The 24,679-nt window shown below is 41.2% G+C and overlaps 1 protein-coding gene across 1 annotated transcript in view; it reads left to right on the top strand.

Moving 5' to 3' along the window:
* The window catches only part of LOC105894110 (NLR family CARD domain-containing protein 3-like), a 29,053-nt gene extending 21,454 nt beyond the window's left edge, over positions 1-7,599 (top strand). Inside the window, exons 5-10 of the mRNA XM_031562750.1 lie at positions 85-1,864; positions 2,784-2,957; positions 3,726-3,899; positions 5,890-6,051; positions 6,827-6,873; positions 7,007-7,599. Coding sequence (XP_031418610.1) covers positions 85-1,864; positions 2,784-2,957; positions 3,726-3,899; positions 5,890-6,051; positions 6,827-6,873; positions 7,007-7,599 — 2,930 coding nt within the window. The remainder of the gene's footprint in view (positions 1-84; positions 1,865-2,783; positions 2,958-3,725; positions 3,900-5,889; positions 6,052-6,826; positions 6,874-7,006) is intronic.
* Positions 7,600-24,679: the final 17,080 nt, after the last annotated feature.

Raw genomic sequence — 24,679 nt, 5'->3', positions numbered from 1 at the left:
CTCTCTCTCTCTCTCCAGCATTAATGCAGGATAATTCAATGCAGTTGGATGTTTGACGATTCTGAATTTGCTTCTTCTCTCTAGGCACCCAGCCGGGTGAAGTCAGAGAGAAGCTGAAATCCCGTTTTAAAGACACATTTAAATGCATCTATGAAGGCACCTCTGAGGAAGGAGAGCACACGTTTTTAAATGACATCTTCACAGAGCTGTATGTCGTCGATGGTTTTACGGGAGAGGTGTGCCAGGATCACGAGGTGCTGCAGATGGAGGACTCCTCCAGGAGAGCTCCCACGGAGCAGACTCTGGTCAGATGCAACGACATCTTTAGGGTTCCGTCTGAGGAACACACTCCCGTCAGAACCGCGCTGACCTTAGGTGTTGCTGGCATCGGAAAGACAGTCTCTGTACAGAAGTTTGTCCTGGACTGGGCAGAGGGAACAGCCAATCAGGATGTAGATTTCATATTTGTGCTTCCGTTCAGAGAGATGAACCTGTTAAGGGACGACCAGTTCAGTCTTCCAGGACTTCTGCTCTACTTCCATCCTGAACTTGAAGAACTAAAAGAGGCTTACATTTACAAAGAGAGTAAACTTGTGTTCATCTTCGATGGTCTTGATGAAAATCAGATTCCGTTGCAATTTGAACGCAGCAAAAAGCTCTCTGACATAACAACAGTGTCACCTATAACCCTGCTGATAACAAATCTGATCAAAGGAGAGCTGCTTCCCTCTGCTCTCATCTGGATAACTTCTCGACCAGCGGCAGCCAATCAGATCAATCGAAAGTACATCCACCGTGTTACCGAAATAAAAGGATTTAGTGACGCACAGAAAGAGGAATACTTAAGGAAGAGGATCAGAGATGAGGATGAAGTGCAAAAAATTATCTCCCACATAAAGAAATCAAGGAGTCTCCACATCATGTGCCACATACCAGTCTTCTGTAGGATTACAGCTGCCGTACTGCAGAGAAAGTTGAAAGAATGGGAACAAGTAAAACACGACAGCGGAAACACTGCCTCAACTACTTTGACAGAAATGTATTTGCGCTTCCTGCTCATTCAGACAAATCAAATGAATGAGAGACACATCAGAAATGATGGCTGTCTCCTAGTGAAGCTAGGCAAGTTAGCATTTTCTCAGCTGGAGAAGGGACATATTGTATTTTACGCTACGGACCTCATGAACTGTGGCATTGATGTCAAGCAAGCTTTGGTGGACTCAGGGATTTTCACACAGATCTTAAAAAGCGAGGGAAAGGTATTCAGCTTTATACATTTAAGCTTGCAGGAGTTCCTCGCTGCCTCATACGTGTTTCTGATGTTTGCAGACGACAACGTCAATATCCTGCAAAGGGGATTCATTACAGCTTCCATAAAATTTCTAAAATTGAGGACAAACTCACTACATGATCTCCACAGGACTGCAATAGATAGTGCTCTACAGAGTTCAAATGGACATCTGGATCTTTTCCTCCGCTTCGTCCTGGGCCTGACGCTGGAGTCCAGTCAGAGGCTCCTGAAGGAGCTACGTCCAGAAACGGAGATCAGAGTAGGGAGCGTGACGGAAACCGCTGACTACATAAAGAAGAAGCTTAACGAGGACATCCCCTCAGAGAGGAGTATAAATCTTCTGCACTGTCTGAGCGAACTGAGAGATGACTCGCTCTTGTCTGAAGTCCAGAAGTTTCTGACCTCAGAAAGGCTCTCATCAGAGAAACTCTCATCTGCCCAGTGGTCGGCTCTGCTGTTTGTTTTGCAAATGTCGGGAGAAACTCAGGAGAGGTTTGAGCTTTGGAAGTACAGAACGTCAGATGAGGCACTGAAGAGACTGCTACCGATGGTGAATAACACCACACGTGCTTTGTAAGTACTTGCAGGGAAGGGAAGATGCTGCTGAATTAGTGTGATGATGTTCAGGCCTCAGTGAAGGAGAGATGCTGCTGAATCAGTGTGATGATGTTCAGGCCTCAGGGAAGGGAAGATGCTGCTGAATCAGTGTGATGATGTTCAGGCCTCAGGGAAGGGAAGATGCTGCTGAATCAGTGTGATGATGTTCTATCCCTTCAACCACAGAGAGTTACTGTGAATCAGTACAAATATGAAACTGGAATTTATATTTATTAAGTAATGTAATTACAACAATCAAAACTATTCACATATGACAAATGACAAACATTAAAGGACATGGAGGGGAAGAAGGGTCTCTAATTCCATCTTATTTATAAATAATGTCATTACCCATCCCCTGTTCTTGAGCCATAATTAAGATACACATTCATTACTGCCACTGAAATACCGTTATATAAATGACAATCGTTCAAAACTGTTCAAATATTACAAATGACATATAAAGGACAAGGAGGGGAAGACAGGTGTGTGTGTATATGTGTGTGTCTGTGTGTGTGTCTGTGTGTGAGTTGACCTGGCTGAACTGGAACTGAAGTTTATAGATCAGGACATTTTCGGTTTTCATCTGAAAAAGATTACCGGCAATACAGTTAGTAAAAAATTGAACAATATTGGATAAATAAAACAAAGCTCATAATTTACCATCACAATCTATACACTGTCTACAACCTAACCTAACCTCACACCATAAGCGACTCCAACAATTAATTTCATGTGGTTATCATCCATAGCCCACAGTTCTCTCCCGTTGATCCTCCTCTTTTGTGTTAAAATCATGGAGCATAACTGGATTCATCCCCAATGGAGCATAACTGGGTTAATTTAAATGAATTTGCTAAATGCTAATGTTCTGTCTGTGTCCCTTTCTCTCCAGGCTGGATGGCTGTAAACTGAATGAACAATCCTGTACAGTGATTGCCTCAGTCCTACAGTCAGTGAACTGCCCCCTGAAAGAGATGGACCTCAGTAACAATGTCCTTCGGGATTCAGGAGTGAAACTGCTCTGTGTCGCACTGGAGAATCCACACTGTAAACTGGAGATACTAAAGTCAGTAGAAGTCAATCACTTAATTTGTGTTAAAATGAGACCAGGTTAATGCATAGTACGGTTACTGCACTACTGGGGTATGCAAGGCATACCAGTCAGGGAAGTAGATGGATTTCCCCTGTACTTATACAACTGGTCGTACTATCTGGCCTGTGAGTTTGTTTGATGTTATAGTTTAGTAAATTTGACGCATATGGTTGTACCTCCATAACACAACTATCACAACTAACTCTCTTTTCTGAGAAGGGGGCATGAGTCAGAAAGGCAAACTGCCATCTGTGCTGCAGTAACAGCTTAGTCTGTCAGCAGGCCTTGCCCTGTTTTAGTTATACCTTTCTCCGATGTGTAGTTCAAGCGTAGTCTGTCAGTAGTGTCAGTGTGTGAGTGTGTGTCTGTGTGCTGCAGTAATAGCCTTGTAAATCAGAAAAGGAGTTGAAACTTTATAATGTTCAGTTAAAACTTATGGAAATTTGTCAGTGGTATAGATGTGTGTTTGTGTGTGTGTGTGTCCTGTCAGTGATCTGTGTCCTGTCCTGGTCTTCTTGTGTATTAACGGGTAATTTTATAATCCTCTTTATAATCCTTATAATGTTATAATCCTCCTGAGTCTGATGACCTATGAGAGGAGTCTGACCTGAGTCTCATTCATTAATGTGGGCTGGGGTGAAATCGCAGGAATCATTTCACAAAAAAGGTCATGGAGGTTGTAATCCTCCAATGCATGAATATTAATATTCTCTCTCTGTCTCTCCCTCTTTCTGTTCCAAGACTTGCCCTCTGTAAGCTCACTGGAGAGTCCTGTTCATCTTTGGCCTCAGTCCTACAGTCAGTGAACTGCCCCCTGAGAGAGCTGGACCTCAGTAACAATGACCTTGAGGATTCAGGAGTGAATCTGCTCTGTGCTGGGCTGGGGTATCGACACTGTGAACTGGAGATACTGAGGTCAGTAGTGGTGATGAACTGGAAATAATAGTCTTTAGAATAACTATTACATGTACTTTCATAAATGAGAACAGGTTTATGTATTGCACGGTTAGTAAAGTACTTTTTAAAACAATACATACTGAACGTAAGAAAATAGAAACAGCTTATCTTACTAACTGGCTTGTGAGTTAAGTTAAGGTAAAAGTTCAGCTAATATAATTTAGCAAAAATATTTACATTTGATACTTATGGTTAATCAGAATGATACCTTTTAGTGTTGTAGCAATCCCCAAATTTTCATTTCAGCACTGATACCAAGTTGTGAATTTCAGGAATCAATACTTTTACAATGTCATTATTATGCTATATTTCTAACCTTGGCGAGACCTACCAACTACTCTGTATTTCTAATGTAAGGGATAATGTCCACCGGTTAGTATAGGAAAATAATCCAGAACAGGACAGGTGCAGCAGAGGCGTCTTGTTCTGTCATGAAAGGATTTATTTTCCGATACTGACCAGCAGACTATACATTGTCCCACTTATTATACAGTATCTTTTTAATGATTGTATTGCCGTTTCATGACTTCTTCATGCAAAATAGAACTTTGACGTTTCAGGTGCTGATAGCAACCTGTCACTTGCTGATGATATGAAAGATGTGAATTAGAAGCACAAAACCCGTTGCCAATGGCAGTGGTAACTAATTCTTTGCAGCGGTCATCATAAAGAAATATCAGAACTTCTAACACTGGGGTGGCCCATTCAAATCAACAGAACCTTTTGGAACATTCTGAAGAGCCATATAATAAATGGACATAACAGGACAGTACATTAGTAGCCAGCTGTCACCCTTTTGATTCCATTTCAAAAGCCAAATTATTAACATATGACACTTTGGGCCTTATCTTTGTCAGTGGATTTTTTGCTGGTGCTGCTGCCATGCCTTCAAGTCCAGACTATGAACTAGATGTGAAATACTTCCATTGTCAAAATGCTCTCAGAAGGCTCTCAACTCACTTCATTTTTGCTAACATAAAAATGTAAATTTAAATCACCTCTTGGTTTCCCAGAACCAACCATTGCAATGTCAACAGGTGACCATTTAGCCTGGTAAAATATGCACATTAAAATGATTAGCTTAATAGAAGGTATACATTTTTTGTAACGCTTATATTCTTTTACAGTATGTTTTCAGCATGCTACTTTTCAATAATGGTTTATTGTGCAACATGACTACCGTGGACACTGTATCACATCTTATTCTTCCTCATTAAAAGAAGAACCGCCCTAGTTGCTGTTTTATTACTTTCGCAAATTTCAAATTTGAGGTTAAACTAATGAAAACGTTCAAATCTGTGTCCGTGGTGTTTTTCCTGGCCAAGCGTTGTATTTAAATGGTGCTGAGTCGGCCATGAAGAAAGGCTTCTTTCCTCTTCTAATGTCATGCCAGAGCGTGAACCCGCACCTGCCACGCCTCCTTCAGCCTCCACTCGCTCACCTGCACCGCTTCCTCAATCACTGGAGTACTGATGGCCAGCACCTGTCAATCCTGCACATATACCCTTCACTCCCTTCTCTCGTTGTCTGGCCTCGTATGACATGGACTAAACCCCATCGTGACTACAATCTGGACATCTTCAACCCTTGCTTTCTAGCATCCTGCCTGTATTCCGTTTTCCTCAGTCCGGTATTGTGTCTAAGATTCAAGACTTTTTCCGAGTGTGACTCGCAGTCTTCCAAAGAGAATCCAAAGAGAGCGACACTGAAAATTGCCAGACCAAACTATGTAGATGGTCGTATTTGTACATAAAAGTTGTTTGTTTCACTTTTTTTCTATTCTCAGGACAGCTATACGGCTTCATTACTTCACTTCACTAGTGGGTCTCTTGAGAGTGAATGTGGCTTTAGGGGTCCAACTGTGTTTCATCAGCACACAATGATGATGTGACAGTGTTTATTGTACGACAGGAAGATGCTCTGACTCTCCATCTCTCTCCTTCTCTAGACTATCTGGCTGTTTAGTCACAGAGGAAGGCTGTTCTTCTCTGGCTTCAGCTCTGGGCTCAAACCCCTCACACCTGAGAGAGCTGGATCTGAGCTACAATCACCCAGGAGACTCGGGAGAAAAGCTGCTCTCTGCACAGATGGGTCTACAATGTCGGCTAAAGTAAGTACAGTATGTGTGTTTTTGGTATCTGTGTGTGTGTGTGTGTGTGTAGTATGGATGTGTGTGTGTGTGTGTGTGTGTGTGTGTGTGTGTGTGTGTGTGTTTGTGATATGGATATGTGTGTGTGTGTGTGTGTGTGTGGTATGGATGTGTGTGTGTGTGGTATGGATGTGTGTTTGTGCGTGTGTGTGGTATGAATGTGTTTGTTTGTGTTTGCTCATGTGTGTAAAAAATTACAGTATGACCTGCCCAAGAACATGCCAAACATTGCAACACAGCTGCTGTGCCCACTAAACATGTGGCCACCATCATCTTCCAGATGATCATCTTATCACGGTAATGAAGGAAAGGTCCCCTATCTGGCATTACGCTGACATCTAGGGGACAGGAATTGAACTGCGGTGTGAGCAACAGGCACCAACTGTAAAACTGAAATGGGGGTAGGCCATTGAGAACCATCTCAGGCATTAGGTTAGAGTAACCCAATTATCACACAGAACAACAAAAGGTTGCCAGACCTGAATGCGTTTAAGAGGTGTCTTAAAATAGTATAGGCCCTATATGACTACAGTAACAGTGTATGGCTATAGTTTGTGTGTGTGTCTGTGGGTATCTGGATCTGGTGTGCGTGTGTCTGTGGGTATCTGGATCTGGTGTGTGTGTGTGTGTGTGTGTGTGTGTGTGTGTGTGTGTGTGTCTTTGGGTATCTGGATCTGGTGTGCGTGTGTCTGTGGGTATCTCTGACTCATCCATTGTTTTCTCTGTGTTTTTGTAGTGTGGACCATGGAGGCAAATCCAGGATCAGACCAGGATTAAGAAAATGTAAACACACGCAGCCGCACACACACACACACACACACACACACAAACACAAACACAAACACACACAAACACAAACACACACACACACAGTGTGTGTTAAATTGTCTCCTCTGATTTCTCTTCTTCTCTGTAGATGCCTATGAACTCACAATGGACCCAGATACAGCACATGGACGTCTCTCTCTGTCTGAGGGAAACAGAAAGGCGACATGGAGAGAACCTCAGCCGTACCCTGATCATCCAGGGAGATTTGATTACTGGCCTCAGGTTGTGTGTAGAGAGGCTCTGACCAGACGCTGTTACTGGGAGGCTGAGTGGAATGGCTTTAGTGTTATGGCAGTGACGTATAAAGGAATCCGACGGAAGGGAAAGAGTGATGACGGGAGGTATACCCTCAATGTGCAGTCCTGGGGGCTTTGGTGCTTTGATTTCTATTATGCTGCCCGTCACAATAGACATAGTACTGAAATAGCAATCCCTCCCTCAGACGCGCACAGAATAGGTGTGTATCTGGACTGGCCGTCTGGAACCGTGTCCTTCTACAGCATCTCTTCAGACACACACACGCTCACACACTTACACACATTCCACTCCACATTCACTGAGCCCCTCTATGCAGGGTTTGGATTTGGGCTCGTTCTCGCTGACGCGGGCCTAGGAGCCACAGACTCACAAATACAAAAGCTACGAAAGCGAGAATTTTTTTTATCTATCAAAGATCTGTGATAGGCAACAACTGGAATAGATATTACCTTGCCTCATGCTCCCATTAAATCTCTTTAGTTTGACATAATTCATTTGATTTGGGTCCTTTGATTTGTTTCAATGTTATTTCCTGTCAGTCTGCAGATGCTTCTGTCTTAACACACATTATCTGTATTAGCATAAAACACAATAATGTAGCCCTGGTTTGCTCAGCAGTTGTCCAAGGACCTTATGTACAGTATGTCTATGGGCTTCATATTGTGCCACTCAAATGGACTTTTGAGCCTTGTGTTTGATAGGGTTGCCAACTTGAGACAGATGTATCACATTAACAGATTCACAGTCCATATAAATATGGTAATTTAATGTATTACACAAGGAAAAAGCAACTGTTCATTAACACACACTCACATCATTTGAACTCATTCAGACAATAAACCAAACAATTAACAAACCAAAAAAACAAAAACAACAACAATAAACCAAACAATAAACAAACCAAAAGACTCTGAGCAGCAAAGCATACAACAATAAAACCAAGCTGCTATATATTTTTGCCCAAAGGAGAGGGGAGTGGTCATCTTACCAGAAATCTTGTGTTTCCCAGAGCATCCTTAACTAAGGTAGTCCTTGGGCCTCATTTATAAAATGTTGCGTAGAAACCATCCTACATTTGATCTCAGACGTTTTCTGAAATGGTCGTAAGTGTGATTCAGAGAAAACGAACGTTCGCACAAAAAAACACATGTACGCCATTTCTGCGTTTATAAATCACAAATGATCGTGGAATGGTGCGCAACTGAATCTCCGCCCTCAAAACGCCCCTACTTAATCTAATTAGCATATTCTCAATGCACAAACGGAGCGCATCCTCAATGCACAAACTCTCTGTGACAATGGCAAGCAAGAAAGAAACATGTAAAAAGAAGAATTATAGTGAGGCTGAAATCGACGTTCTGCTGATGGAAGAGCAGATGCGGGCCAAAACATTGTTCAAAAGCCTGTCTGGTGGCGTAATGGCAAAAGCAAAGTATGTGGCATGGTAGAAGACACGTCTCCGAAGCACCAGCGGCCGCACCTGCCGCACCAGTCTCCCTCCCGATGCATCCAAACATCGCCACCTTCCCTTTAGCATGCCTATGCTGCGCTTCACTACCGACCGCACACGAGCATGTGCTGTATTGAAGTGGGCTTCCTAGGCTGTCTGAGTGTGTGCAATCGGGGTGAGAAGCCATTGGGAACCTTGTTTTACGCAGAAAACGGTATCTGCTTATCAGCCATACATCATCCTGCGCGATCACGAAAAACCCTTTCTCTAATTATTGCGCGGTTGGCCTCTAACAACGCCAATGCAGCCATTTCTCCTACTAAAAAAAACGAAGTCACTATCAGGCTTTTTATAGGCAATAAATTGAGCGAAATGTTTTACACATGTGGAATTAAAATGAATACCTATTAGACGTGAATTTCATTCATGTATGAATTATTCAAATTGTTTAATTGATTTTATTGAGCGAAACATTCATTTGGCCTTTTATCATTAGCCCTAATGGTGACGGTGGTGGTGACTGCGTGTCGGCGCTCGGAGAGTTCCGAATTCCTGCAGTACTCCAGTATTGCCACAAGGAAATGTACTTACGCGAACTAGAACCAGACGTAGAGATACGTCCTTTTTTTTACGTCTAAGACGTTTTTTTTAAATCTGCACTTAGACGTGGATTTGATCACACGAACACTCTAAGATCAAATCTGTGCGTAAGTACGTTTTATAAATGAGGCCCCTTGTCTAAGAGATACTTTTGTAAGGTTGGTCTGGACCACTCCTACCTATCCCTTAAAACAGTTTTCACTGGGATTACGGTGTCCAGATTGGTAAATATGCTTTCCTGGATTTGAAACGTAAAAACTGTTACTCTTAGCAGGGCTTTGGGTCCAAGCAGCATTGAGTAAGTTGCAATTTATGTGATAAATATAAACCTTATTGAGATAAATGACACAGTATATTATAAACCTTATTGAGATAAATCAGACAGTACATTATAAACCTTATTGAGATAAATCACACAGTATATTATGAACATTATTGAGATAAATCACACAGTATATTTTAAAGCCTAATCACACAGTATATTATAAACCTTATCGACTAAATTCTAGAAAAATATCCTGGGGCATGTCTGACCTGACCGTGCTGAAATATATGATAAATATAAACTTCCAGTATAATCAGAACAGTAGAATTAATTACACATAACACACACACACACACAATACCGTATTGTATACAATTTACATGCGCAAACACACACACATAGACACAATACCGTACTGTATACAATATGCACGCGCAAACATCCAAAACAAAAGAAGGCAAAATAAACTCACGCCATTGGATTAGACAAGCTGCTTGGAAAGCTAGCATGACTTCTTCTCCAGAGTCATTGCTGTGGGCCAGTGCAACAACCACAAGAGAGCAGTAGAGCAAAACTTAATTCAAACAGTAACCCTAGATTAGATTAGATTAGATACCAGGGCTATGCTACAGATGTGTACGGCAACAGTATCGTTCAAATTCATGTCTATTTTTAGATTTAGCTCGACAAGCACTGCTGGACTTCTTGCCCTGACGGCCCCTGATACAACTGTTCATTTTCACTCCCTTGTGAATACAAATCTATTAGTAACTTGTAGCCTACAACCGTCCTTGTAAAACTGGCCTTTACACAGTTGGCAATTACACAGACGCCCCATTGACCGCTTCAGCCCGTTGCTGCGACGTGCGAACGTCGCCGCAATATTGGTGAGGGGAAGCCTGTAAACAAACGCAAGTAAACGATGGAGCTGCGGTTTTTCTGCATAAAAAGCACTTTAGCGTTTACATTTCTCAACCCGATTTCATTGAGACGTTTTTATATTCAAGGGTTTATGATCTAGGTGGAGTACCAAAAGAAGTTTTGTCTCCATGTTACTTAGAATCTCGACGGTTATAATCGCCATAGACATATATACATACATGTATATGTCTATGATAATCGCTGCTAGACGCTCACTGTTCTTGTGCTCCCACAGCTCCTTCACTATGAAATACTGAAAATAAATCTAAACTATCGAAATAGTGCATCTTTAACTACTAATATTTTACCATCATTGAGAAAAATGGAACAGAATCTGCAAATAAATGGCTACACTACACACTTTTCAGTCCATATTTTTCAGTAGGCTAGATCTTTCAGTAGAATCTTTCCCAACAGTCGAGAATTACTCAACAAGTAGGCATGACAGTCCTTGCAGGTCATGTGCTTAAAAATTGTACTAGGTATGTTATTATACGGCTCTTCAGAATGTTCAAAAAGGTTCAGTTGATTTGAATGGGCCACCCCAACGTTTGCAGGTCTGTAGCATAATTTCTTTATATTCACTGCTGCGAAAATGTAGTGACCATCATTGGCAACGGGTTTTGTGCTTTGATTCACGTCTTTCATATCATATCATTCCGCAAGTAGTCCGTCATTTAACGTAACTTGAAGTCAGCAAGTAATGGGTTGCTACGCAACACCTGAAACTTGAAAGTTCTATTTGCCTGAAGAACTATTTTTTCTAAACGGAAATCACGAAGTGGAAACAAAATCGTTAAAGAGGTATTTTGGAGGAATGTCTTCTATCGTTTTGGCGAGTAACTGTATAATAAGCGGGATGATGTATAGTTTGGAGGTCATTATCTAAAAATAAATCAATTGGATTTCAAAATAAGAGTATACCGCGGTTGAAACGCTATAGCCCAATCTCTCCCGGTAGACACATTTCTACCGTTGCACGGTATATACCGTCATACCACCCAGCCCTAACCTAAAGTATACGTAATTATTATTTCTTGTTGATGTTCTCTCTAATCAGTGGCGATTTTAGCCTGAAATTTCTGGTGGGGCAATTTTGGATGACTTCATGTCATCGTCAAAAAACTAGAGGTAGCTGATTATTATAAGCAGCAGACCAGTAAGATATGTTATGGGCTGCATTTTGAGTGCCAGCAGGGAGCAGAAATCCTTGTTCAAATACATTTCACATGCTTCAGCGCTCAGCGCAACACAAAGATGTTGCCTATAATACAGCATTAAAGTAAAATGATTGCAACAAAGTAAAAAGATTAGACGGACACATAGCTCAAGTAACTTGACTAATTTATTAAGCTTGTGGCTCACGTGTGGCATACAATATGAAGCGAAAGGCACAACTTAAACAAATAACAGCAACAAAACATGCTGCTAAATGAACAAAACTTTGTAAAAAGACTTGTTCTTGCAGATTGCATTGATACCATCAGCTCCAAAAAAAAAAAGGTTTGACTCACTTAAATAGGAAGTTGGCGCGGTGGTGCTGTTAAAATCCACCAGCCCATGAACTAACGGGTTTTCAATGGAACGCATGGAGAGGGCGTTCAGTCTCTGCTGTTTACTCTACGTTTCATTTCTAATTTCTCTTCCAACAACAATGTACTAAATTGCACCCTCAACAAATAGTCTACATTATTCATTGTAGGCTGAATTTAAACACTTCCAAAATACTCACAAACTAGCGATAGCTAACTAGCAGTAACGTTACTGGAATTGATCTGTCTGATTTTGATCTGACTGTATGTTTTTTTTTTCTTAGTCACGGGGTACAGGTCTCGCGGTTTTCGCATTATTCCAGTCTAGTTGCCAGGCAGATTTCGTGGGGCACATCTGAAAGTGCCCCACCGCTCAATGTTAACTTTGGCCTGTGTGGTTCACGCTCATTGGTGTTTCCATGGTAACGGTGGGGCAGCGTGGGCCGTTGCCCCACCTGCACTGCCCCACCTGCCCCTAATGTAGAAACGCCACTGTCTCTAATAATGATCACCACTCAGCTTCTCTAGTTGGGACCATCTTTCTTTTTTACTTGTGCATATTCAGTTTCAGGAATGGAAGGAATCACAGGAGCATGTTCTGTTGGAGAGGAAGCTGAGAGTTGATTGAACTGGACCACGTCATATACAGTTGGGACTGGGGCTGCATTGCTCTGTAGAAAGGCAAAAACACACATATAGATGTTCACAAAAGAGCAACACTCATTTATGACAATCCCATGATTTATTTCTCTATTCCCAAGCGCATTATTTGTAGATACAGTTGACGGTAAGGTTTGCATCCCCATTTGAACCTAAAATAGATTTCCTGTTCTTTCCCCACATTTGCTGATTAATTAATAATTTGACATATCACTGCCATATCATTCATCTTTTTTTATTTAGAAAATGAATTAGTTGGCTGATATGTAGCTATCTGTATTGATGGTGAGGTGTCTTTAAACAGCTTCAAGCTAATTTTCTTAACACTCTTACATATTTGTTTTGCTTCATATTTAATAACTTTTCCTAATTTAACAACTGGATAAACAAAAAATTAACATGAAGATATGTTTTCAATGTGCCGAACACATGCTGTACGCATAGGTGTTCCTTGGGGTCAATTTGACCCCAGGATGTTTAAGCTGTATAAAACATATAAGAAATATTTTCATTTTAACATTTTACACACATTGTTACCATTCTTGATAACAGACATAGTTTTTCATTCCAAATGTTCTAGATAACAACAATATGTGCTTAGAAATAATATAAGGCCATGAAAACACCAAAAAGATATCTCTTTCCAATTCTAGGTCAATCGGTGAGATTTTATGGTGATCTGCATATTTCTCCATAAACACGTAACAAGTATTCTGGATGTAAAAGGGAGAGTGGGTGGGGGGCTTGTTTTATTTAAAAGGCTATTTAGGTAGTCAACAAACAAACATAAAGTTCCTGACACATAAACGTGGGTAAAAGTTGGGGAGGTTTAAATAGCTGGGGTCAAATTGACCCCAAGGATAAAAGATGTTAGTAAATTTGAAGGTAACAGGAGGGTTAAAAAAATAGACGATTCTTCCTTCATGCTGAGTTTTAGTTGTATTTTCTGTATGATGCTCTGGATATTTAACCACTCAAGAGGATTCCTCCTAATTTAATGAAATTCACATCAAAAGTCCTTGCCTGTCAAACACTTCAAAGAGACTCAATTACATATATAATAATGGATTGTGTTTTGACATTGTGCAACATGTGTGTTGTTCGTCTTCAGACACTTAGGGCCTCATTTACTAACAGAATTGTGCCCATTTCAGGCGTAATTTCAGCGCAAATAGCGGGTAAAGACATAAAACCGTATTTACAAAGGCGGCCCACACAGATTGCGCGCTGCTGGGAGGGTATAAGGGAAAGTGGGTGTTCGTCGCAAAGAGATCGGAGGAAATGCGTAAAGTGCGCCTAATTATGTATTAGTAACGAAACAAGAGGTGTTTTAGCATGGCATATCAGCTGCTAAATGAAAACTATGTGCGTTCGAGAAATTTGACACAATTAATAAAAACAAAAATACGAACATCAGAAATTGTATTTGTTTAAATGTTTATATTTGATATATCATTTAATATAGGCATATACAAAATTGTCCCACCAGCTAGCTGTTCTGCCAGGTCTTACCCAGAATTGCCGCTCATTGTTTGGTTTTGTTTATTTTGACGTTATAGCCTCTCGAGCGCAAGCTACCCCCAGTGCCATGGCAACCAAACGTCCCTGTCCACAATAAACGCATGCTCACAAAGAGTGTCCCCTTCCTAACATTAGATGGAATGTTGGAGAAGTAACGCTGGCATCACGGTGTAAAAAGGATGAAATAACAATCACAGAATTTAAGGCACCTGCACTGAACAGAAGGGAAAGGCACCTATACGGTCCTGTTCAACCCTTAAAAAGCAAAGATTTTTTGAAAAGCATCGTTTTCAGTGTCGGAATACGCCGTTTTAGTGTGGACAGAGAAATATTTATGCGTTTCTGTATTTAGTGTGGACAGGGTCTAAGTTAGCTGTAAACTCGTGAACCAAAAGCTCTAATTCTAATTCGAATTCATCATCCATGGTGGCAGGAACACGCAGGCCCTTTCTTCCCTATTTTAGCGGCACGCTATTAACACTAATGCGCGGGGTTAGGCGCTGATTACGTGACGAGGTTCTTGTTTGATAAATACGACGCAAAATGCGGAAACATACCGTGCGCTATATGCGGTTTGGCAAAGGCGCTGATTGCGCTGCGGTTGCAATGTTAGTAAAGGAGACCTTTAGTGTGATCAAATCAAAAGGGCATACATCAGAGGATGATAAACACAGTATGGGGTTCAAGAAACATGGGCAACTTTTACTTCTCCACTTTTCTACAAAAATATAAAAACATGCTCACAAACAGCAAAAACTTATTTCTGTCAGATTCTGTGCATCTAATATTCTGTTTAAATATTACTGAATTAGACATTAGTAATAATTGACTTGAAGCATTAATGAATGTAAATGCATGTTAGACCTTGGCTGGGCTCATTGGTTCATCATAGGTGTTATCTCCGACCTGTGTGTTGGGGTCTATTTGTGTTTCACCTGAAAGGTACAAACATGTGTAGATATTACATTATTATATATAAATATTAGTATAGCACACATCACACAATATCACTACCTGGGGGCCGTAAGCAGACACAAATAAAGCAGGTTTGGAGAAGACTAGAGATGGTTTTAATGTGTGGTTTTTCACACAGGAGACACAAGAGTTACAGGGTAGAAACACACAGAACATGAGAAGACTCTCACAGGTTGGGCAGTGATCGGGAAAAATACTGCCGTTCATAGGCAAGATCAAAGTTCGAGATCCAAACAGAGACCAAAATGTAATCCAGAAAACTGGACCCAAAACCCAAAAAGCAGCGCAGCAGAACAAGGCATGGTACACGAGAGCAACCTGTGAGGACTTCACCTAAACGGGCAATAACGGATGAATGGATCAGTCTCAGGTGTGCTGGTAGCAGAGTGTGTGAGGAACCAGGACCAGAACATGGAGTGGCGTAGCAGATAGGCAAAGCACACACAGCACAGCGGGACAGACGGATGAGAAGTGAAGGGAAAAACCCACCTCTGGTTTAGGAGGGACCGGGCCAGAGCGTGACACACATAGACAGTCCCTTACCTGTCCTACGTCTCTTCCGTAGATAAACAATGAGGCCAATGACACTGACAATGACAATGCCACTAATGCCAATGGCAATGCCACTTGATGACGATGATCCCTCATGATCTCCATTGTCTGGATTTCCTGAGGAAACACATGAATTGTTAACTAGATAGTTAATGTTTGACCGCCTTATCTAACACCTTTAGAGGTTTCAAGACTTACCTCTGTACAACGGACAGAGGGGTTCAAAAGCAATGGAGTCCTGCTTCCAGCTAACAGGGTTGCTATGGTTACAGGAGACAGTGATGTTGTTGTAAGAAATGGAGAGGAATCTGTCTCCTCCCTCCTGAGAGCAGAAGGTGCCGTTACAGCTGGAGATCAGAGACACATTGAGTCCTGTGCAGGTTATATTCATGTTACAGGAGTCACTGCTGGACCAGTAAGAGACCACAGTCAGAGTGGGGGCCACCACAGGCGCTGTGAAACACAAACACAAACACCAACACACACATAAGTGTACATGCATGCAAGGTCATGAAGTGAAGTTACCACCAAAGTCACCCAGAACCCGAGCAAAACCAAACAGGTTTATTTGGGTCGGGTCATCAGGGCAAGATCGGACACCTAATGATCATGAGTCAGCTTCCTCTTTGGCTTCGTGGCATTTATTACAGTCAAGCAATGCAGCACTAATACTGACACACAGGATGGCATGGGCATCAATAGAGGGCAAGGTTGGCATGCATCACACATCAGGGGAAATCACACCGAGACATAAATCATAACACACATGGACTCTAATCTCTAACAGAATGACACACTAATTTACACCAAAGAGGGAAGAACACAGAGGCAAAAATGAACTCGCACAGCATTCTGGCACACACATCATTTTTCACACAAACGGAACACCACAAAACACACAGGGGCTCGCTGCATGCTACAATATATTGCATCTGCACCTCAGGACCACAGGTTTTTGCTTTCGTATGCTGTATCTACACCTTATGGCTGTACGTTTTTGTTTTTGTGTTTTCCTTTTGTTTTTGTGTTTTGCACTGCAGCCACCGTAGTTTTCAGTGTCAATGGGGGCCAAGAAGTGAAGCTGCATAGAAACCCTTTAGTTTCCACCGCCTGTTATTATTCCACCGCTTGTTATTATTCCACCGCCTGTTATTATTCCACCGCTTGTTATTATTCCACCGCCTGTTATTATTCCACCGCTTGTTATTATTCCACCGCTTGTTATTATTCCACCGCTTGATATTATTCCACCTCTTTCATCTGCTTGATGCATGAGGATCTGTAACTGTATTTAAAAATCTAGTGAGAAGACTAAGAGTAGAAAAGAACCTGATGCGTAACACAAGCACAAAAGTGTCCATTTCAGGGATGGAAAGTGCATGTGGGAGGTTGTGTGCTATGTTTATGTTGATGGCTTTGCACACCTCGACCACAATCTAAATGCAACCTCCTTCTGCATTCTGTTGAAGTCACAAAAAAAAACCTTGGTCAACAAATGTGCTTGCTGTGCAGCATCTCATCTCTAGCCTTGGTCCAGTTTCATTTATCATGAATGAGGTTTGTTTACTGCTGACAAAGCATTTCATACAAGTTGAACACCTTAGACTACCTCACACCAGACACTCATGTCTCTAAAGGCATTTCAAATAAACATGTTTTTGTTTTTTAAGCCCTGCCAAGATATGCGTGCTTTTGGACATATTAACAGATTAATTGCATTGTTGAGCGTTTGGTAAACCTTAAGCCTTTCATAGCTGTCCTGAGCCTCATTTAACTGAACACTGATAAAGGACGGATCAGACGTATCTTGACCCCAGTGACTCTTTGTTGTTGGTGTTAAGTATCAGTATGCTACACTGTAAATCTTAACAGTCAAGCTTAACAAAACATTTATATTCACATTACTTAATCCTTGAAAAAATTAAAGTCACTCATCACAAGAGGCGCCTATATATTAGGGGCTGGTGAAGGCGAGCCACACCACCAGATGTCGCTGTGGAGCAATAATATCAATTTCAGTGTAACAACAAGTACAGTAAGTAAGCTGTGAAGATTTGTGTTAGCTTTACATTAAGTGTAGGAATAAACCAAAAGAGAAATAGTTCTTCATTCATTATTTTCTCTTTTTATATGCTAAATCAATGCGGACATGTCCGTATGGACACACATTTTGTCTGTACTGTGGAGATGATGACATTTGCATTGTGTGGAGACCGTGTCTGCAGAGGTACACCACAGGTTTAACTTATTCGAATGAGTCAGAGAGAAACATTTCAACATTGAAAAAGATTAAGACATGTACATGCAATACCATTTACCAAAAGAGGTTAAATTCAGGTCATTCATGGATTGGTCGACTTTGGTGAAGTTTGCCCAGATAAAAAAGTTGTTTTGCATCTTTTTCTTTTCAAGCAATGACCGTTACTGGTGAGTCCAAACAGTCATTAATGCCCCTGATAAATATAGCTTGCTGCGCAGACGCATACACAACTGTTAATCAATGTCATGTTCTGAAAAGCCCCATCAACACAGCCGTTCACCATAACCATATGAATTATATTTGATAAGATTCTGTTTTGGGGTGTTATTTGTAGTATAGTTATAGTTATAGTGATGCCTGTGGGACATTGGGAAACCAAGTTCTGTGTGTAGAAAAGGCTGTGAGCACAGTGACACTGTGTGTTGGAGTGAGACTGTGGCCAGTCTTATGGCACACTCACACTATATGCGTTGGAATGCGTTGATCAACAGATGACGGAGGAGGAGTCTTGCGCATGGGGTTGTGTTGATAACGGAGATGTTTTAGTGAGATTGACAGGTCAACAAACCAATCCCGCCACTAGCAAGCTGTTTACCTTGTGGGTAGTAGCATGCTAACATTAGATAGGTGGCTCAGACACCTCACAAATCATCTCAGACGTATTTTTCAGTTACAATAATAGGGTTTTTACATTGTACAGTGTCTATTTCTCTGTAAGTTTTTAAAAATCAAAAAAAAAAAAAGGTAAACAAACAACTTTTAGGTACAAATACGACCATCTACGGACTTTGGTCTGCCATCTTTTTTTTGGAGCTTCGCGCTCTTGAGACGTGACCATAAGCGCAATCTGATTGGCTAGAGCCTGTGCTCTCGTCTTTGTATTAAAGGCGATTTGATTGGCTGACGCATGCGTTGCCTCTCGTGCCGCAAGCAACGCATGCAACGCAATGCAACGGAGCCACAATTCAGTTTGTCAACGGATGACGTCACCCCATTCAAAGTGAATGGGGATCCGTCAACCTTGACGGATCAACGCATTCCAACGCATAAAGTGTGAGTCAGCCGTTATGGAGAGGACTTACAACTAATGCTAAAGTGTGTGAATGTCTACAAACTTAGCGTTAGCATGCCAATATCAGTAGGCCAAGAAATAGTGGCAGGATCTTCCTGCCGTCTTTTAGGAAAGTAGGAATGAGATCTAATTGGTAACAATTGCCAGCAGGATGATGAAATGTGCCAGACATCATATACAGTACATGAGACATTGAGGTCACTGACAATAATGCAGAGTCTTTACACATGAATGTGGCACACTGTCTGTCTCTTACAGAGAGTGGTTCTTAAATTAATTTAGCATATAGAACTGCTAAATATTATAAAACATAAATATATATATACAGTATGTAACTAAATAGTAAAGCTAAGATCAATTAAAATGTATTTAAAAGAAAACATCCTTTCAAATGAAGTGTTATTGAAAAAAAAATATATATATATATATATAACAGGTACTTTTTTTTAGCTAATCAGTTACAAAAAACATTGAGTAATCAACTTTTGCAGTGAAGTTGATGTGTCACTCTACATCGGTGGTCGCCAACCCGCCGATCTCGGAGACTTTCCCTGTCGCTCTCCAAAATAATTTCATAAATAAAAGTGAAGTGAAGTGTTTTCAGAAATGTTTTCTTACGGACTTCGGAAGACCAACGTCAGAAAGATCTCCGCCTGATTCACGAATGCGGAGGATTCTTAAACTGAATGTGCGTTCTCGTGCACCTGGATTTGCAAGAGTTGCTTTTACTGAAGACAACCTCTGAGAAGCCTACTATCCCATGACATTTGTGGGCGTGGTTGTCGTTGGTTTGTTTATTTACCCGGTCTTGATGTCCACATAATGTTAGCGAGCATGGCAGAGGCACAATTTCCATCCAGAATGGGAAGAGGAATTCATTTTTACCTTTGGTAAAAGACAAGTGTGTGTATGTTGTGCTACCAGTCACAGGCACTGTCTAAGAGAGGGAATTTGGAGCGGCACCACAACACTAACCATCAGAAACTCAAAGACTGCTATCCATCAAAGAGCGAAATCCGCGCCAAGAAAGTTCAAGAGCTGAAAGTTGAGTTGAAGGCTCAACAGTCACTTTTCTCAAAACCCACTTCTCAAAGTAAGGCTGCAACTGAAGCGTCATTTCGTATTAGCCACCTTTTGGCTAAACACAAGAAGCCTTTTACAGATGGGGATGTATTTAAGGAAGCAATGACCGTCACCGCAGAGACTGTTTGCAGCCACTTCAAAAACCTAGAGGACATAAAAGCTGCATTATGTGCTGTACCGCTTGGTCCTGCAACAGTGACACAAAGGGTCGAGTTACTGTCAGAGAACGTTGGTCAACAGGTGTTGAAGGACTTGTCACTCACGCAGTTTGATGAATCGCTGGATGTAATGGACACGGCTCAGCTTGTTGTATTTGTCAGAATGGCTTTCCAGGACTTTACAACGAAGGAGGACTTCCTCACTCTTCTCCATTTAAAGCAGAGAACGAGAGGTGAGGATATTTACAATGTGTTTAAAAGCTATGTCCGTGAAAATAACATCCCCATTCATAAACTGGTGGCAATCACTAGCCTACTGATGGGGCACCGGCAATATGCGGTGTGCACGCTGGTTTTATAGCACTGTGCCGTAATGATCCGGATTTCCCTGACTTCATGAAGTATCACTGTGTGATTTATCAACAAGCCTTGGCTGGGAAAGTTGTGGACTTTTCTCATGTTATGGCACTGGTGGTCAAAGTGGTAAACTCGATTTGAGCAAAAGCGCTTCAGAATTGCTTATTCAAGGCGTTATTGGATGAGCTCGATTCCGCATATGGAGACCTGCTTCTGCATGCTGATGTCCGGTGGTTGAGTCGCGGCAAAGTGCTGCAGCGATTTGTTGACTTGCTGCCTGAGATAAAGGCGTTTCTGTGGAGAAGGAACGAGGAGCACGAGGAACTATCAACTGATGCGTGGCTACTGGACCTGGGGTTTCTGACAGACCTAACGGCAAAACTGAACTCACTCAACAACGAGCTCCAGGGAAAAGACCGGCACCTGCCCCACATGAAAAGCGCAGTGAATGCGTTCAAGGCCAAACTCTTTTTGGTGAGTTAGACGTCATGGAGGATATTGCTGCATTTGTTTCAAACCCATTCCTGCCTATTGATAAAGAGGGGGTTGCAGCCAAATTCCAGAAAGCATTTGCTTTGCCAGTAAAATGACATTGAGCTGAAAGCTAGGTCAAGGGACAGTGACTTTTGGGGACTTGTCAGCCAAGAGAAGTTTCCTCTCCTCAGCGCATGTGCACTAAAAGTGAGTGCCTACTTTGGACAACCTACCTCTGTGAAATGGCATTTTCACAGATGAAAATCACCAAATCTAAGTACAGGAGCCGGCTTACTGACAGACACCTCACAGACTGCCTCAGACTGGCTCAGTCACAGCCATCACACTGACTTGAGTCACATGAGAAATTTGTCAGTGTTGTGTTGTAACAGTTGATAAATAGAACAGTTCATATCCAGCCTGCTCATTGCAAATGTGTTTTTATTGTTCATATTGTGTGCGGTTAACAAATAATTTCCTTTTTATGTTGCACTGAAATTAAGTAATTTAGTGTGTTCTTAGTCACATCAATTTGAAAGCTGGACCAACGTGTTTTATTTCATTCAATTACAATTAGGCCAATTAAAAAGTTAAATTGTAAGTACAGTCTGGAGTCGGACAGTCTTTTTCTCTCAACGCCTCAATAGGTAGATCTTGCCTGTCACCAAGGCAGAGGTCGTGATCTTGGGCCTAAAAAGGTTGGTGACCACTGCTGTACATGGTTCAGGTTGTTTTGGTTTTGGGATGGTTACTTGGATTTGACAAGTTATTGAGAGGTAGCAAGGAACTGAACAACTTGTCCTGTATATAACTAAACCGAAATGTTGTCAAAATGTCTGGGTGTGTATCAGACTTGTGCAGATGTATGGAACATAGTGTAATTAACCAGAAATATTACATTCATTTACAAGAATCAGTATTGCACAACCACAACCACCACTTTCTGTCTCTGAAATTACTCTAGAAAAGGAACACACAGGTGTGGATCAGCAGGTTACTATGGTAACTGACACTGACAGTCTACTGCTCATGGCTATTTTAAACCGGCTGTTTCACTTCTCAACTGTCACCTGCTCAACATCGTTTCCCTCTCGTCTGTTCCCACCACCCAGCGTCAGCGTCACCAAGCTACTGATCCCAGGCCTGATCATCCATTATCACCTGCACCCGTCTCCACTTTGCTCCGCCTTCTTTTCTTCTCTATTTAAACCCCTGAGTTTCGGTTCTCTTTAGAAAGTCTAATGAATTATAGTGAGTGTTGGTTTGCTGTCCTGGTCCTGTTTGGTCCCGTGTTTTGTAAGTTAAGATTCTTCATTGTTTTTTAAGTGTCGTGCATTTGGGTCCAGCCATCTAGCTTAAGCATCACATCAACACTGCACTAATACAGAACATACACAAGCAATTGATATATTTTGTGCAATAAAATAAAATGTGTTTTCAACTCCAAAAAAAAACAAGTAGACCAGAGTGAAAGAGGATGTGCATACACTCCTACACGCATGAAGAAGTAAAACACACACTCACCCAGAACAGAGAGCTCATATGAAGCAGCGGTCTCTGCAGCTTTCCCTCTTATATCCACCACAGCTGTGTAGAGTCCACTGTCACTCCTCTGAGGGTTCTTCAGCGTCAGAGAGAAATCTGTTTCATTAAACTCCACTCTGCCTTTGTAAAGGTCCTCCACTATCACTTCTTTGTGTCTTGGTAAGTATGACACAATAGTTAGAACTTTCTTTAAATGCCATTTCATGTCCCTTATGGCCTCTTTGTCTTGATGTTGTGTTGTAGTCAGTCTGACTGGGTTTCCCTCCAGCACAAAAAGGCCCACACTGGATACTGCAGAGACAGAATATAATGTCAGTATGGCAACATGAATGTCAAAATGTTATTTGTACAGTAACAGACCTTTCACAAAGCATTCACAACTTTCATATAGCCTTTCCCAAACAAAAAGTCTGTATTAAGCCTGCTCATGTTGAATGTAGAATTTGGTAAACATTGTAAATAACTGTGATGTATATAATGACAGGTGGAATGTGGAATTCAGTCTTTTGTGGTCTATAGCTTCACCTTTCCTGATATTTATATAACTCTCTCTTTTTTTATGTTTTTCCATTCACAGATTTGGTATTGGCATGGCATAAAGTGAATATACCAGTCTTAAGGTGAATATACCAGCATTCTTTTGCAAAGCACAAATAGTAGACTAAAAGAAGACAGAGCATCTTCAGTGGTAAGTGTATCTAACAAACTGTCTGTGGTCCTCTTTAGCAACATCTTACACCTCTGCGGATCTAGAACAGGTCAAGCAAGAACAACAGAAAGGTGGTGATGCGTGATTTGCTTTTTCAATGGACAGGATAGCCAGACCATTCAGCCTCTCCTTCTCCTCAGGTAGGTCTTAATGAGTTTCAATTTGGAAAAGGGTCGCTCGGCTGTTGCCACTCTCAGAAACAATAGCAGGGCAGTGCACACGGAGTGATAATCCATAATCAGCATCTTGGCAAATTGAGAGACTGCGGACTGCTGAGCAATCTCTGCTCTAAGGGTTATTCATTTCATTGAATTGTTTTTTAATAGTTTCTATAGTGTATGTAAGATAAGCATATCATTTTGTTATAGATTGTTACAATTTTTCCCACAAATAATACCTACCATGATGGAGATAAGTTTACCCTTTCAAGGGATTCGATAGCATTAGACACACTCCAAAATGAAATACCAGTTCTTCACTGAACACAACCGTGTTTGGGTGGCGGAAATTGGAGTCAGAAACTTCTGTCAGACGCAGTTTAAGGGGGGACATAAATATGTCTATTGGCCCCGGCTACGGGCCCCCAAGAACCACAGGCACAAGTGCGACCGCACCGCAACTGCTGCGACCCTGGTCCAAACTGTTATTAATACATTAAAATACATTATATTTTAAATAACTTTTAAGGGGAATCTAAATGAAAAATCAGTTGAATAACAGTGTTATAATGAGACTTAAGCAGTTAAATAATGTTGTTTGCTTGGTATTTCTCAGTGAAATCGAATGGAATTTGATGTACAATAGACAACAACTGGATGTATATTTTACTGAAATAATTGTTTTTATAGCATAATGGTCACGCAAAATCAGCATAAATCCAATGTTAAATTTACTGGTTCTGGATGTATTTTTTACAGGTTTGTTCTGGCAACCACAGCTGCCAGTTTTTTCCAATAAAAACAACAGGATTTTTTTTTACAGTGTAGCATAACAGTGATTTAAATATTGCTCAAATCCAATGTTGAATACAGGTTTAAAATGTTAAATTTACATGCTGCTCAGTAAAGAGGTTTACAGGTGGATGTATTTTTTACAGGATTGTTCTGGCAACTCAGCTGCCAGTTTTTTCCCGTAAAAACGATGGCAGTTTTTTTACAGTGTATGATTCTCTACACTTGTGACACTTCTCATACTAGTATTGTGTTCTGTGTCAGCTTTGACACATGGGTGTCAGGGGAAAATATTTAAATTATCCAGAAACTGTAATAATGCCATCAATTAACTCATTTACATCATGCAGATGTGTTTATTCAAAGTGCCTTAATTATTGATCAGAAATTACACAAACAAACAGATACACAGATAGTAT

Source organism: Clupea harengus, chromosome 25 (assembly GCF_900700415.2).
Source record: "Clupea harengus chromosome 25, Ch_v2.0.2, whole genome shotgun sequence".
NCBI lineage: Eukaryota > Metazoa > Chordata > Actinopteri > Clupeiformes > Clupeidae > Clupea > Clupea harengus.
The sequence above is the reverse complement of the archived record's forward strand: the minus strand, read 5'-3'. Positions and strand labels throughout refer to the sequence as shown.